General features: G+C 43.9%; 2 protein-coding genes and 1 long non-coding RNA gene across 3 annotated transcripts; 2 read left to right on the forward strand and 1 right to left on the reverse strand.

Moving 5' to 3' along the window:
* The first annotated feature begins 6,231 nt into the window (after positions 1-6,231).
* Positions 6,232-7,447, forward strand: tmem251 (transmembrane protein 251). Its single transcript, XM_079753352.1, has 2 exons — positions 6,232-6,337; positions 6,819-7,447. Exon 2 carries the CDS (start codon positions 6,834-6,836, stop codon positions 7,248-7,250), a length of 417 nt encoding a protein of 138 aa, XP_079609478.1. The 5' UTR covers positions 6,232-6,337; positions 6,819-6,833; the 3' UTR covers positions 7,251-7,447.
* Positions 7,448-8,049: 602 nt separating this feature from the next.
* Positions 8,050-8,584, reverse strand: LOC307087672. Its single transcript, XR_013812507.1, has 2 exons — positions 8,378-8,584; positions 8,050-8,215 (listed from the first exon to the last, which is right to left on the reverse strand). It is a non-coding gene; the product is annotated as an uncharacterized lncRNA (long non-coding RNA).
* Positions 8,585-9,000: 416 nt separating this feature from the next.
* On the forward strand, positions 9,001-13,848 carry ubr7 (ubiquitin protein ligase E3 component n-recognin 7). The gene is made up of 11 exons (XM_079753275.1): positions 9,001-9,265; positions 9,473-9,606; positions 9,703-9,760; positions 10,020-10,115; positions 10,246-10,299; positions 10,600-10,705; positions 11,158-11,282; positions 11,616-11,783; positions 12,341-12,506; positions 12,763-12,824; positions 12,937-13,848. The coding sequence occupies exons 1-11, from the start codon at positions 9,137-9,139 to the stop codon at positions 13,018-13,020; spliced, it is 1,182 nt and encodes a 393-aa protein (XP_079609401.1). The 5' UTR covers positions 9,001-9,136; the 3' UTR covers positions 13,021-13,848.
* The last annotated feature ends 1,090 nt before the right edge of the window (positions 13,849-14,938 follow it).

Below are 14,938 nucleotides of genomic sequence, written 5' to 3' on the forward strand. Positions count from 1 at the left end.
CCTCTCCATCCAAAGCAACACCATCTTCCACCTCAACCACCACCTTTTCAACCAAGCTACTTCCATCACTCCACTTCGACCACCACCTCTCCACCCAGACCCCCACCCCGATCACCAACTCTCCCGTAATCTCCACTACTAACCCCCTCTCCAGCAAGTCCACAACCCTTTACCCAGACCATTATTACACCTAGTACTCAATAGGTCCTTACGCTAGTATCAGCGCAAGGATGGAGAACGAGAGAGACAAACACACATACACATATAGCACACATAGCACATCCTCACTGCTCCAGTCCAGACAGACATGGGGAGGGAGAGAGAGAGAGAGACAGAGAGAGAGAGACAGAGGGCCCAATCTGCATCCGGCGCAATTGACTTATTCACTGGCGGATGTGTCGTTGCTAGTTTGCAAATGGCGCAGAGCGTTCTTTTCCCTCCTGCGCCACGCGTCCGTAAATTAGGGAATGATCTTGCGCCCCAAGGGGCGGTTCGGCGAAAGGAGGAGGCGTGTTCTGGCGCAAACGTTCCCTGCTGCTATTTTGCAGTTTCAGAAACCACTTGCGCCACAAACCAGGAAATACCTGGTTTAAAGTCAGTGGCGCGTTGTTCAGATGCTATTTTAAGAGCGCATGCATAATGTTGCTTGTGCACCTCGCGCATAGACTTTGCTTCTCTCATCTACCTAGCCATACATTCTTGGTAAATTATTTGGGAAAGAACAGCTGATACAGCGGTAATAAGTTGTACTTTTAAATCAATGCATCTGCAAACACCGTACAGCAAACACATATTTTCTTGACACAGACATTGTGTACATGCCCATAACTTTTAGGATTGATGAGTATTTGATCGTGAGAAAACATTGTTTTACCGCGAGTGAGTGTTAAAAAGAATGAATGAATGCGGGCGCGCGTCTGTGTATGTGTAAAATAATTAATGAATGCGGGCGCGCGTGTGTGCGTCCATCTGTTTAAACACACGCAAACTAAACACATAACGCATAATACAGTCCATGGCAATGTATATTAACACATGCATATTAGGAACACAAGTCGATAACGATAATGCATGCAATACTGATAAGAAACGATGTTTACAATGTATTGCGTATATCATTAAATAGAACCACAGTTACCGTATATCATATGTGTGTTAAGTTTTCTTTGCCGAAATTTATTTGAGGACTCAGTATTTCTGAAGTTGTGGAAGAAAACCTTATTCCATGTGTGAATTAGGCTATATTATTTGGCCATAAACTGAGCCATTTGAAGAATGAAATTCATGTGCATCTGTCTCATCGGAGACTGCAGACGCGCTGTCAAAATATCAACTCGTCAGATTCAAATGCGCTCATTGCTCTTTAAGGGGATGGGAGCTGGCACTCTCATTGGTTTATTGCACGTTACACCCAAACTACACCTACGGGTAATTAATTAGGCTACTTCAGACCAACCCTTTTTAGATTTGCGCCAGCCGCAAGAGTCATTTTTGCGCTGGTAAACTAGCGACATCGCCATAGAGCTGCCCACAAAGCTACTTGCGCTTGGCGCTTCTCACTTGCGTTTCAGGCCGTTAAAATAGGGCCCAGAGACAAAGAGCAAAATAGACAGGAAGAGACAGAGACATCCAGAGACAGATACATAATTATTAATGCACCAATACTCCTCAGCAAATTCCTTGTTTGTGGAAGCTTACTTGGCAATGCAACTCTTTCTGACTCTGAGTTAGACAACGGCAGATAGGGGGAGAGGGATCTCAGGGAGAGAGAGATGGAGGGAGAGAGAGAACCAGAGAGAGGAGAAGATCTCCATTCCTCTGACAATTTGATGGTGGCGGCTTGTTTTACCCCGTCTTCAACATGACTGGAAATCGTCCGGTAATCGTTCTGTGGACAGGTCTCTCATCTCCTCGTATATATACAATTGTACTTTAACTTTCTGGGGGGGCCAGTACAGCTTTCCTCTCCTGGAGTACTGGCAGGCCATTACCATGACGATGAACCTGGATGGTTAGAAATCCATCAGGTGTTTATCGATTTTGCAAATCACATGACCTTAATTCAGGTGCAGAGTGGGAGCAGTCGATATGCTGATACACTACAGATGCCGACAGCCGGGATGAGCAGTTCAGGAAATAAATAACTTTGAAACGGAAATGGATTTGATGCACTCTCCCATACACAGAGAAGTCTCCATGTTCAGGGGTGTGCACATGGCGTACACTACACAGTGTGTATGTGGGCTCAGAAAGCACATTGATATCCAGGATCATAGTCTACAGATGGGGAATGCACCCAGGCCAGGCCAGACGGCCTAGATATGATCCTTCCTGATCACCCTCTCCATCTCCCCCTCTTCCCGCCTCTCTACCTCCATCCCTTTTTCCGACTCTCTCCCTGATCTTTCCCTCTCCCTATTTCTGCCTTTCATTCCTTGATCTCTATTTCTGGCTCTCCCTCTCTGCCTCTATTTAGGGCTGTCTCTCCCTCTATTTCTATTTCTGTCTCCATCCCTCCTTCTGCTCTCTCTATCCCATAATCAGAGAGTTCCGTTGCCAAGTAAGCATACAAACACAAACATTATGCTGGGGTGTATAGGTGCAGAAATAATGTATCTCCCTCTCTCTCACTCACTCCCTCCCTCTCTCTCTACCTCTCTCTCTTCCTCGCTCTCCCTCTGTCCCCATTTTCTCTGTCTCTCTCTCTGTCTCTCTCTCTCTCTCTCCTCTCTTTGTGTATCTCTCTCTCTCTCTCTCTCTCTCTCTCTCTGTTCCTTGCTTTCATTCTCCCCCACCCTCTCTCCCTCTCATCTCTCCCCTTTCCCCCTCTCCCTCTCACATATATCTCCCCCCCCCCCCCTTCCAGTCCATTGGGAGGGGGGGGGGGGGGGGCCACACACAGAGAGGGTCAATCCACAGAAGTCCACCTTTGCTAACAGCCGTCTCCTCCGCCGCTGCTCATTAAAAAGAAGATAGCCTGGATCATACATACCGCCTCCTCTCTCCCAGGGGACCCCTGGTGGGCACAGGCAGCTCTCAGGTTTTAGTTTCCATCAGTGTTTCAAACCGCTTTTCCATCGAAAATCCGTCTGACGACTTTTCTTTATAAATAAACACACACACACGCGCGCGCACACACACACACACACGAGGAGTAAGCACATACCATAAAAGAGAGGTGACATTTTCTTGCATTACTTGGCACTTTATTAAGTGAAGAAAACTTCACTATTAAACCCGTTTAAAGGCGGATTTGAGGCAGCTGTCAAATAAGGTAAAAGCGAAAAGCGACAAGACGCATGGCAAGAACATAAATAGGACCTGGGACTGGAAGAGTAGCAGCGAGTGGGAGATGAGACCGAGAGGCTCTTCGTTGCTGTGACAGAAACGTGTAGTGCCCAAAGTGGAGGAATCTCGGCTGACATAGGTTGTGTAGTTAGTTCATGTTGACCCTGCAGGCTACAGCGCCTTAACGATGCTCTCTTGGGGGGTTTCTGTACACAAAACCCTGAACTCTGGCCCAGTTAAGGGTCAGTTCTGCCAACCCTCAGGCAAGACCGTGATAATAAATATTTTACATACTAGGTAATTAATTCTGGGTCTGTTTGCACACACATTAACAACAAGCAATCTCATTATTTCTGCTCAAATCGTTCGAGCTAAAAAGAACACAGACCAACTGTAGGTATATTTATCATAGGTCTAACTTAGCCGGCTACAGCATCCAATAAGATGTACTCCAGTGGTTTATGTTGGAAGATGTGATCGTTAATGAGAGCAGATGATTGGATGTTCTGTAAGACGTGAGCTAGAGCACAGCATCAGTATGAGCCTGGACTTCACCTTCCCTTAGTATTTCCTGGAAGAAATCACCAAGTCTGTATGAAACCATAGAACGCTACGAAATAAATACTAAAGCATTGGACCTTCAGTGGCGCTTCCTCAAAGCCTACTGAGCCTCATGGACTCCCTCTATGACCAATCAACCGTTTCTAAAGGCTCAACAGACATCCAAGACCTCCCCCAGATGACTAATCTCTCCACCCTCTCCAGAAACAACAGCCGAGGCCACCTCTCTCTCCACTCAGAGCACCGCCACTCCACCTCCACCTCCACCTCGACCTCCACCTCCACCTCCACCCCGACCACCACCCAAACCAGCCGCACCCCCCTCCTACACCCAGACCACTATATAACACAAACAGCCAGTTCCATTAGATCCTTACTATGGTATCAGGGCAAGGATGGAAAAAGAGCGAGAGAGTGTATAGAATGTCTGACGGTGTATTGACAGTAGCACATTGTACCCCATGGAGGCATAGGATGATGCATACAGTATACTCAGTTTGTGTATATGTAACTATATATGTTCGATCCCTCGGGTATCCCTGGAGCAATATAGGATAGTAAGCCATTAGCTTGGCCATGTTATCATGAGCTCCGTATGCTGTAATTTACGCAAGGTGACGTTGTGCAGAAGGCCGCAACAATAGATCCTGGGCGACTACTGCCATCTATTGGAAAACATACCGTCAAATTACCCAAATAAGCAAAGAGACAAGAGCTAAAAAATTAATGAAACATGAATACAGACACAGGGTTTAGACTTAAGGCTTATTTGCAAAACGCTCAATGCAGACATTTCCTAGGTTTCCAGTCTCTCTTGGGAGTCTTTGTTAATGTAGACAATACATTTAACTCCAATATAGGAATAAATGTCCAGTAAGTGTAAGGCTGAGAATAATCTCAGTAGCTACAATAGAAATGCAATACAAAGCGCTGAACAACGTCCAGTGGACAGAGCGCGACAGAGCTATGATAATACAGAACAAGTTGTCATTCAGCAGTCGTGCAAGAAATTGCCAAATAAAGCTAATTTTAAAGTAACAAATAGGATCATGATATTGAATGATGATTATATTGCTTTGGTGTTGCTTGGCCTGTCTTTAGGCATACCATGTCACATGTCTTATTTTTGTACATAGATTACTGTTTCATATAACAAGGGGGATGCACCTGCAAACCTCTTACCCAACAGAGGAGTACATTTTGTAATCAATAGAATCATAGAAAACAGCAGCAGGTCGTGACGAAGACAAGATTAAGCATTGTGCTAATTGTATAATTGTTCAAATCTAGACGAATGTAGTAGGCCTGCACACACACACACACACACACACACACACACACACACACACACACACACACACACACACACACACACACACACACACACACACACACACACACACACACACACAAGGCCGCCTTAATGCACGGGCTTACCTGGGCTGAAGCCCCAGGGCCTACGACGATCAGGGGGCCTATCATGAGCTGCAGTAAAAAAAAAAAGAAAAAAACTTTTTTCATTTTTCTTTTTTACTGGCCCATGATAGGCCCTCCGATCAGCGTAGGCCGAAGACAATGTGATTTCTTCCCCCCCCCCCCAAATAATTTACACATCTTCATTGTGTGATCCCCTCTCTGGGGGCCTACGAAACCTCTCAGCCCCAGGCAGGTTAATGCAGGCCTGCACACACACACACACACACACACACACACACACACACACACACACACACACACACACACACACACACACACACACACACACACACACACACACACACACACACACACACGTTTAGTCGTGGTGGTCGATCTAAGCTATCTAAGGTATTAGTAAATGGTATTATGTAATGATATTAGTAAAAGGTATTATGTAAATGATGTAATCGAACTGTTCGCCTGACCACATGTAACATAAGACAATGCATTTCAGAATTATCATCTTATATCTGTGAAGTCATATCGGTTCAACGTGAAGGACTTTCTGTCTGAACAACCCCAAAGTTATGCGGTGCACAAAGGGGACATACTAACACAATACCATCACTTTTATTGATGGACACGAGAATCTCCAAACGTCTCAAACATGAACCAAAATAAAACTGGAATCATTTCAGAAAATCGAGTTATTTTTTTCCATGAAATCCTTTGTCAGACTTCTAAGATAACTATGTCGTTAAGTCAGGAAAACAAGAGCAGTAATTAATTCTTAAGCGATGCATTACGCTTCCATAGAAAGACGTGTAGCTGGTCTATTTTATTTGAATGCAGATCTAAACACCTGCCCGGGTGAGCAAAGTCTTTTTTGTGCCACCAGATGGTGCTGTTGTCGTCCAATTAAAGTCCGCGTTACCCGGAAGTTGCGCTTGAAGTCACATGACCGTACGCCACAGAGCAGAGAGCTTGTTGTTCAACAATGGATGTGAAATAATTCATATCAAACATCATAGGACTAACTAGATTTGTTCCATTTACTGTGTCAACGAAGGTAAAGTAAATCTCAGGATCATACATTAATACGCGCAATTTGTGCTGTATAATCAGCGTGGTTCGGTAGGTTATGTTGTGAATGCAGCTGGGAATGAGTCTACCTGGCCGATCTGCTTCCTAGTCTAGCTAACTAGTAACTTACTTAACCGAACTAAACGTATGACTACATATTTTAAAAGCCAAAGCGGTCAGCCTTCTCTATCCTATTATATAATCTGTTGAATTTCCAAAGCCATAGCATACTGTCTGTCTGTTACCTATTCAATGGTAAATATTCAATGCCAAAAATATTCGTTGCCTCCAGAGATGTTGAAAAATAAATGATTGACATGGTTGATCTTCAATAATCCTCTTTGAAATTTGCCTGTATTGTTATGTATTATATCATGCGTTTTTTAAAAACCACTGGATAAAGCAGGAGACAAATTTCGACTTGGTTGAAAATAAACTAACCTTATTGTAACTTGCTTGTCTTCCAGGGAAGATTATGGAGAATGATGAATTTTCGCCAGAGAATGGGTTGGATAGGTGTTGGCCTCTACCTGCTTGCCAGCATGTTGGCCGTCTACTATGTGTTTGAGATGAACCATTTCTCCCTGGAGCACGTTGAGCGGCTAGAACAGAAGAGGAGTGTTGCTGCCTCCTCTTCCTCACCACCCCTATCCTCCTCTTCCTCCTGGAGCCACAGTCTCAAGACCCATCTCCTCCTTCTGCCCCTCTGGGTGTGGGCCACCATCTTCCTCATCCCCTACCTCCAAGTCTTCCTGTTCCTCTACTCCTGCACTAGGGCCGACCCCAAGACTATTGGCTATTGCATTCTGCCCATCTGCCTGGCCGTGCTCTGTAACCGCCACCAGACTTTTGCCAAGGCATCCAATCAGATCAGCCGTTTGCAGTTGATTGACACCTGAGGTGGCCATTTAGTGTGTGTGTTTGTGTGAGACTAGAAGCCTCTCCCTGATACAAAATGTAAACTGACTATTCCCATTAAGCCACCTTGGCGAGTGGTACACGTTTTTATGTCATTCTATTCATCGTACGATTTCTTACATTGTATAATTATTGAATGGAAATATGATTGTCCTGTTGGTATGACAAATAAAGCACATGTTCTGTAATGTTGACATCTGACACTAGTGTTTTAATACAGATGGTGAATTATGTATGACTACACACGTAAAGTGTTCCGAATTCAATTAGAACATTCATTCTCCATATACGTTACACTTCAGCATCAACATGTCATACTTACCTCAACACTTTACCCATATATGTATCTTCTTTATAGGAAATATTACCATTTAGATATAACATTTCAAAACTTGCATACAGCCTATTAACACTGTCACTGCCTCAATTATACAAACATGCACTCTAATATGTATTAACCTTTACCTCAATCGTAGCTTGAATACAATTGGACGTGATGTCTTACTGAAATTAGTCAACGGTTCATTTGAAGACACTAAGGTCGAAAGACTGTTTTATTCTGGTTAACATCTGGAGAAAGTATGAATGGTGTAAATATACAGTGTGCGAAATTGATTGATTACGCCGATTACATGCCCCTTCACTGAAATCTATTTCACTGTGCTACTCAATATCTAGAAGTATTCAATCAACCAGCTAGATTAGTTCAAACAATACAACCGTTTTAAACACATAATACACATGAAAGGCTGTCAGTAATAAGTACAGTAGACTGAAGGGTAAAAGCATAACATGTTCCTCAAAGGTACATTTAATAAAAAATAAAGCATGGGAAGATATGATCCACGATCAAAGGGCCATCACTTTTTTACAGGTTTTGATTTCTTTGCAGGAGGTTCTGAAACGTGCATCGGCTCCATCTCTTCATCGCTCTCATCATCTTCATCTGCGGTAGAAAGTAATAGATCACTTAGACCATTGTAGACCAATAGGCCATTGCAATCGTTATGGCGTCAACGTTTTTATACTCGTTTAGGTGAGTATTTAGCAAAAGCGATAGCATTTGAGCAATCAACAAACAATATTCACAAAATTAAAATATCCTCACCACTAGATCCAAGCTCCTCTTTGTCACCGGTGACCGACCCCTTTTCTTGCACTATAAGTTCGGTGAGAAGGTCTGACACTTGTTCTCTTAGTGTCTTGATGCCGACGATCATTGAGGTGAGGTTACCTTCTATTTGTACGTCTATGTTCTTCTTCACCCCATCCCTGTACCTCAGCGCCCCTCGCAGCGTCACACCGTGCGGCGCCATGTTTTGAACACTGGATGAACTACTTCCGCTTTGTACGTTTACTTTTGCTTTTTTATATTGAGGCATGTTACGACTAATGAAAACAACCACGCCCTCGATGGATTAAAACATATCTGTTAATAAATATATGTATACTCATTTGTTTATTTATAAGCTGTATTATTCATAATTTTTAAATTTGAAATTGTAGGTACGTGGAAATTAATATCAAGCATCGCAAAATGTTATTTATTATATATAATTATGGGTATTTATTATATATAGTGTAGCGATAACTGTTCCAAGGAAATTTCAAACACCTTTTTTGTAACGTTCAGGGTTGGTCGCTGTGGGTTGTTTTCGTGTCAGTTTACGTCACTTTCTCGTACGTTTCCCGCGAAATACGTGCACCGGAAGTAGTTGGGAAGTTGTCCTGAGACGCCACAACAACCAGCAGATAACTGGACAGAAATAGCTATTATTTAGGCCAAACCAACACGAAATCAGCCCGTCTGCAAATCCGATTTGTATCCATTTGATAGAGGAGTGCAGATCGGTGTATATCAATAAAGATGGCGGCCAACGACGAAGAGGAAACCACCGTTTCTCTTGTGGATGTTCTGGAGGAGGATGAGGAGTTGGAGAACGAAGCTTCTGCTGTTCTGGCTGGCAGCGATTCGGACTTGTGCTCGTTTCCTCAGGTGCGGTTATATCATCAGGTTGCAGTGTTCTTCACGTAGTTCTACTGGATACAATCCCTACGATCTAAGTAATATTAACCCTTGTACATATTGGATGGTTTTCTAGACTCAACAAATCTATTCTTTTATAGACTAATGTTTATACCAGTGTCTGTGTGCGTTTTTTAACAGTGCCTGTGTTTGTGTGATCTTCCGTGATCTTCCCAGGGCTATGTGAAGCGGCAGGCCCTGTACGCCTGCAACACCTGCACACCAAAGGGTGGAGAGGCAGCAGGTGTGTGTCTTGCTTGCTCTTATAAATGCCATGAAGGGCACGACTTGTTCGAACTCTACACCAAAAGGTAGGTCTATGCCACCCTGCTGGTCTGCTGGTGTTGTAGATATAATACCATATGTATCGAATGTGTAAATATAACAAACTGTTGGTTTCTTCACAGAAACTTCCGCTGTGACTGTGGAAACAGCAAGTTCAAACAACAGTGCAAGTTGTACCCAGTAGGTCTTCCTCAATTCCATTTAATTCTTCTTTTCTTTTTCTAATTCTACTCTGCACCTTGTCCAGTTTGTTTTTGTCTTAGAAACCAGGTTGTGCTGCGCTTGAAAAACTGTATAGTTACTCCAATGTTATGTCCAATGTTGTTCTAAGCCTCAATTGTGAGTTGTTTTGGATAAAAGTTTCTGCTAAATGTAAATGTAAAATATGTCATGAGTTAGATAGAAAGCCATAAGCACCTTCTACCTGCTTTGATTTCAGGACAAGGAGCACCTCAACAGCGAAAACAAATACAGCCACAACTTCTTTGGTCTCTACTGCACCTGCAACCGTCCGTACCCGGACCCAGATGACCAGGTACCTGCTCGCTCCGATGTCCCAATGAAAACTTAAGATACGATGAACTGTAGGCACCTTTGAGCAAGAATGCTATCACTGTAATATCCTTCTGAAATATAAATGACGTGCCTTGTTTCCTGGTGTTCAGGTGGAGGACGAGATGGTCCAGTGTATTCTGTGTGAGGACTGGCTTCACGGCAGAGTAAGGTTCCACCTGGATTCTGCTATCCTCTGTGTCTGCCTGTCTACTCCGCTTGCCCTTACCTCGTGAACAGACATTCTCCTCTCTAAACAGAGCGCCTGGAACGGGATGCTCTAGATTGGCGTTTTTTGCATGAGAGAGTGGGCAGGACTTATTTACTCTCTTTGTCTTTGTTGTTGTTCTTCTGATAAGAAGTAAAGTAGCAGGAATTTCATTGCGGTGCTTCGGGATAACGCTACAGTTCCTGACCCTCTCTCAGCCTACACTTGATCTAATATTCCCTGATCCCTGTTCTCCCAGCACCTGGGCTGTGAAACACCAGACAGTGTGGAGCTGCAGGAGATGGTCTGCGGGTCCTGTATGAACAAGAACCCCTTCCTATGGACCTATGCGGCCACCGTAGCAAGTAACCAGAGCCCCATAACACACAGTTTCACCAAGCTTGATATTATGACCATACCATATCTGACTTATTACACGTCAGATCACACCTTGTTCAACATGCAGTATACTGTTCTAAATGAAGCAGCCACTACAACTGATTTAGATCCTCCAGGTTCAACAGTCTTTCGGAAGTCATCCTTGAGCAAGAAGCCCTAACTAGCCCTACCTGCTCAATAATGAGATATATTGACTATAGAATGCTTTGGATTAAAGCGTCTGCTAAATGACACAAGAGTCAATTATCGTTTTATCTTGCTACATTAGTTTGAGCTCGGGATGGCAGTTTAATTAGCCAACTGTTGACAATGGCGTAAAGGAGTCAATTTGAATAGACTACTCTGTTACCTGAGGGAACTGTCTCCTCTTTTCCTGGCTGGTCACCACCGTGCCTCTCTTTTTTGTGTGGCTGGTCAGCTCCTGGTGGTCGACTAGAGGGAGAGGAGGAGCAGAAAGAGGAGCAGAAGGAGGTGAAGAGTGAGGAGTCGAAAAAAGAAGGGGAGCCGTCCACTAGCCGGGTGACCGGCGGCGATGAAGAGGAGGTGAGTAAGGAGACGATTGATAGTAAGGAGGCTGTTAATAGGCTGGCTCAGTTTTCTTTAAAGGCACTTTACCACCAAGGGTGACGTTGATTTGTCATTACAAGCCATTTCAAAATCAATCCGCTGTCTGCCCTGATGTATGACAGATATACTCAACAATCCTCAGTCACCTCCCTAGTGGCCCTTATGGACAGTTGGGCGGCTCCATTGAGGATGTCTTAAATGGATGGTTTAAAATGGTCAGCACAGCCGACCATATGTTTACGTTAGCGCTAAACAACCTGCAGTTTGTGAACTAGCTGAGGTTTAAGTCATTGGGATTTCTGTTTGCAGAAAACAGAGTTGAAGGTGGAGCGTTGCAAGCGGCGGTGTGAGGAGATGGAGGAGGCGTGCCGGCTGAAGGAGCTGGAAGGGTTGGGGGGTCCCCAGAGGGTGCAGAGGGGGGCTGTGTTCTGGCCTGCCACCTGGAGGACCAAGCTCTGCTCCTGCGTCTCCTGCCAGGTGAGACGGCTCAGGGGTCCTCCATTCACCCTCTCCTTGGCTGATAGTGTTGTACTGTGTGTTGTTGGCAGCTGCATGTAGTGTTTGCTTGTCACTTAAACTGAAGTCAGATGCATGCATGTCATCAAGGAGCAGGTCTGGGTTAGGGGTTGTTGCCCACAGGTAGACTACAGACTGAAGACTTCCGGCTTGGTATCGAGCCCCCTGACCACAAGACTCTCCTGCCTGCTGGTGGTTACACACTAAATCCTATTATGGTCTTCTGGACAATCCCACTAATAACAAACGACCACAAACCTGACTTTCTGCTTCATCGTCTTGCATCACTTTTTTGTTTCTCCAATCTCTATCATTGAAGATTGTTCTCGGCCTCGCTTTTATCGTCAATTTGGGTAAAAGTGTCTTTTAAATTCCATGTAAATGTTTGTGTGTTAGTGTGGCCTTGAACAAATATGTTAATTGCTTCAAAACCATTTAAAAATAAAAGTACTGTGTTGAGCAATGAGCTTGGATTAACGTTGTGTGTGCTGGGCTGCCCCCCGGTGGTGGGTGTGTAGAGGTGCTACGTTGCCTCCGGGGTGAGCTTCCTGCTGGACGAGTGCGACACGGTTCTGGCCTACGAGACCAAGGGCCAGCGCAGTGAGGAGGCGCAGAGGGGTCACGACCCCCTCATGTCAGCCCTGGACAACCTCAACAGAGTCCAGCAGCTGGAGATCATACATGGTGTGTGTGTGTGTGTGTGTTTTGGAAAAAGAAAATGCTACAAAAATGCTACAAAATGGAAAATATATGAGAAACGAGGTGGAATGCAATATACCGACATTACTAAATGCTAAAATAATACGCAGAATGCATAAAAAAAATAAAAAGCCTTTTTTATGAAGTTTTTTATTAGACCGAGTACTGAATATTCAATATTCTAGTTGACAGTTACTGACCCGGTAATGATGAACTGAGCCCAACTGTTTTATGTTTCAAGGATACAACGACATGAAGACGGAGTTGAAAGACTTCCTCCAAAGCTTTGCAGCTGAGGGAAAGGTGAGTTCGAGATCAGTCATCGTTGATACGGTGTTAACCACAAGCCTTCATTTTCTTAAGGTACAGCCTGAGGTGAGGCTTGATGTTATGTGACCTCTCTGTTTCCTGTCAGGTGGTGACGCCCGACGACATCAGACGGTTCTTTGAACAGCAGCAGAGCAGGAAGAGGCGGCGTGCGGACGGCCAGATGTTCTGATCCCAGATCAGTTCTGACACCGCCGGTTTTTACCTGGACTGTAGTACTGTGCTCAAGTTCTATAGTACCTTAGTTCATGTGTAACAGTGCACCCTATATTAAAAGTCGGTAAATATAGAATATTGTATCTTTTATTTTTTAGGGCTATCACACCTCCCCCCCATCCCAGCAGGACGTACAAGACACAACACCTTAAAGTTGTTTATTCGTCATTTCAGGATGTTATATTTTCAATATTCGTACACAGGTAGGATATCCCACAACATTTTGCCAATAGTGGTACATAGTACACTCTACCGTTATAGGAGGTAGATGTGAATGTACGACCGTACACCCTACCCCTACAGTAGTAATGTGCTATAGCACTGGTCTACTCAGTAGGCTTTAATGTACCACAATACCTTTAAACTAGGTTGATTTGGTAAATGCACTATTGTACACCCTACCTTCGTACCAGGTATATGTGATAAATGTACTATTGTACCCTATCTTTATACTTGGTAGAACATCTGCAGTGTTGTGTAAATAAACGCTTTAATCATTGATTGTATTTTAAAAATGGTTCTTCAATGGCATATTGATCGTGTTTATTAAAGTGTTAACCCTGGTTTGCTGCCGTTTGAAGGAGAAGTTGTGGTCTCTGTGCTTTTACTGTGGAATCGTTTTGCTGACATTTAGACTAAGCCTAATCCCGCAGTGCTACTAAGGGTAGATGGCTCAGAGCCTGGCTCGGAAATCAACAACTAAAGGGGGCGGAGATACGCATTGTTTCCTGTTTCTGTAAGGAGAAACTGGACTAAAGAAAACACATTTGTGCTAGTGGATGAAGCCTACAGAAGGGGATTTGAATGTGTGTATTTCTGCAGTGGCCAGTCTACACTGTGTTGATTTGAAACTAACAGACACTACAGAAACTTTTTTACCGTTTGCTTTTGCTGGCCGAGTGATTTAAGCTTTTAATAAAGGTCTGATTTGTGAGACTAGACTAAGCCTGACTGAAATATAACACCCTTTTGGGCTAACTGTAAATTGGTTGTTTCTACCCTTCCCTGTTTGCGGCTAGACAGCAGAAATGGTCTCCAGATAAGTTTCAGTAACTCTTTGACAACATATCATGATGATGACCTGTGATCCAAGTGTTGTATTATCAGATGTGCTGTATAACCTGCTCCTGTACAGTCTTGACTGTAGTCAAATACTTTGACAGTACAGCCCTGTACTTTGAAGACAAGCCGGGTGTCTTGTATATACTATAAAAACAGGCTTTAAAGTGATAGTACATCCACACAACTAAAGTAGCCAAGACAAGTCCAGTTATAGAATGAGGTGCAAAAGTACTATTGAAAATAAGATGTGCATAACTATGTCAAGCTGTGGATAAAATACATGTTACCAACACAATGTAAACCACAGTACAACCGAATAATGAAACTATTGTTCCCAAACATGCTGATCCCTTGTTATCAGGTTAGAGATCAGTGGGAGTGGGGCGGTAAACTCCGTGCAGCCCGACCTACACGCGTCAGGAGCAGAAGATCTAATATTGTGTTTCCAGGACCCAGGGTGACCAGACAGAAGGGTCTGGCCCCACTTTTATCTCCACATTAAAGCCAATCAGGCCCCATTGTCCCCCTGCGTGTTCCCAGCCAGCTGCTCTGTGTTTAGAGAACATGTTCTTCCGCTGAACACAGATCCAATCTGCCCAGCATAGCAAAACAACCAATTATGTCTTCCTACGTCTCTCCGGGAACTGTCAGCGATAACAGAAGTCATATAACAGCCCCCTTTATAACCTTTATAAGCCTGTTATATAGGGCCACAACATACTACTTCATCAATATCCATAAAGCATGTCGCACTCTTGCATTTAAAAATGTGTGTTATGTGTATATGTAGTCCTTGTCAATGATGACTGGTT

The sequence above is a fragment of the Pollachius pollachius genome (assembly GCF_949987615.1).
Source record: "Pollachius pollachius genome assembly, chromosome: 16".
Taxonomy (NCBI): domain Eukaryota; kingdom Metazoa; phylum Chordata; class Actinopteri; order Gadiformes; family Gadidae; genus Pollachius; species Pollachius pollachius.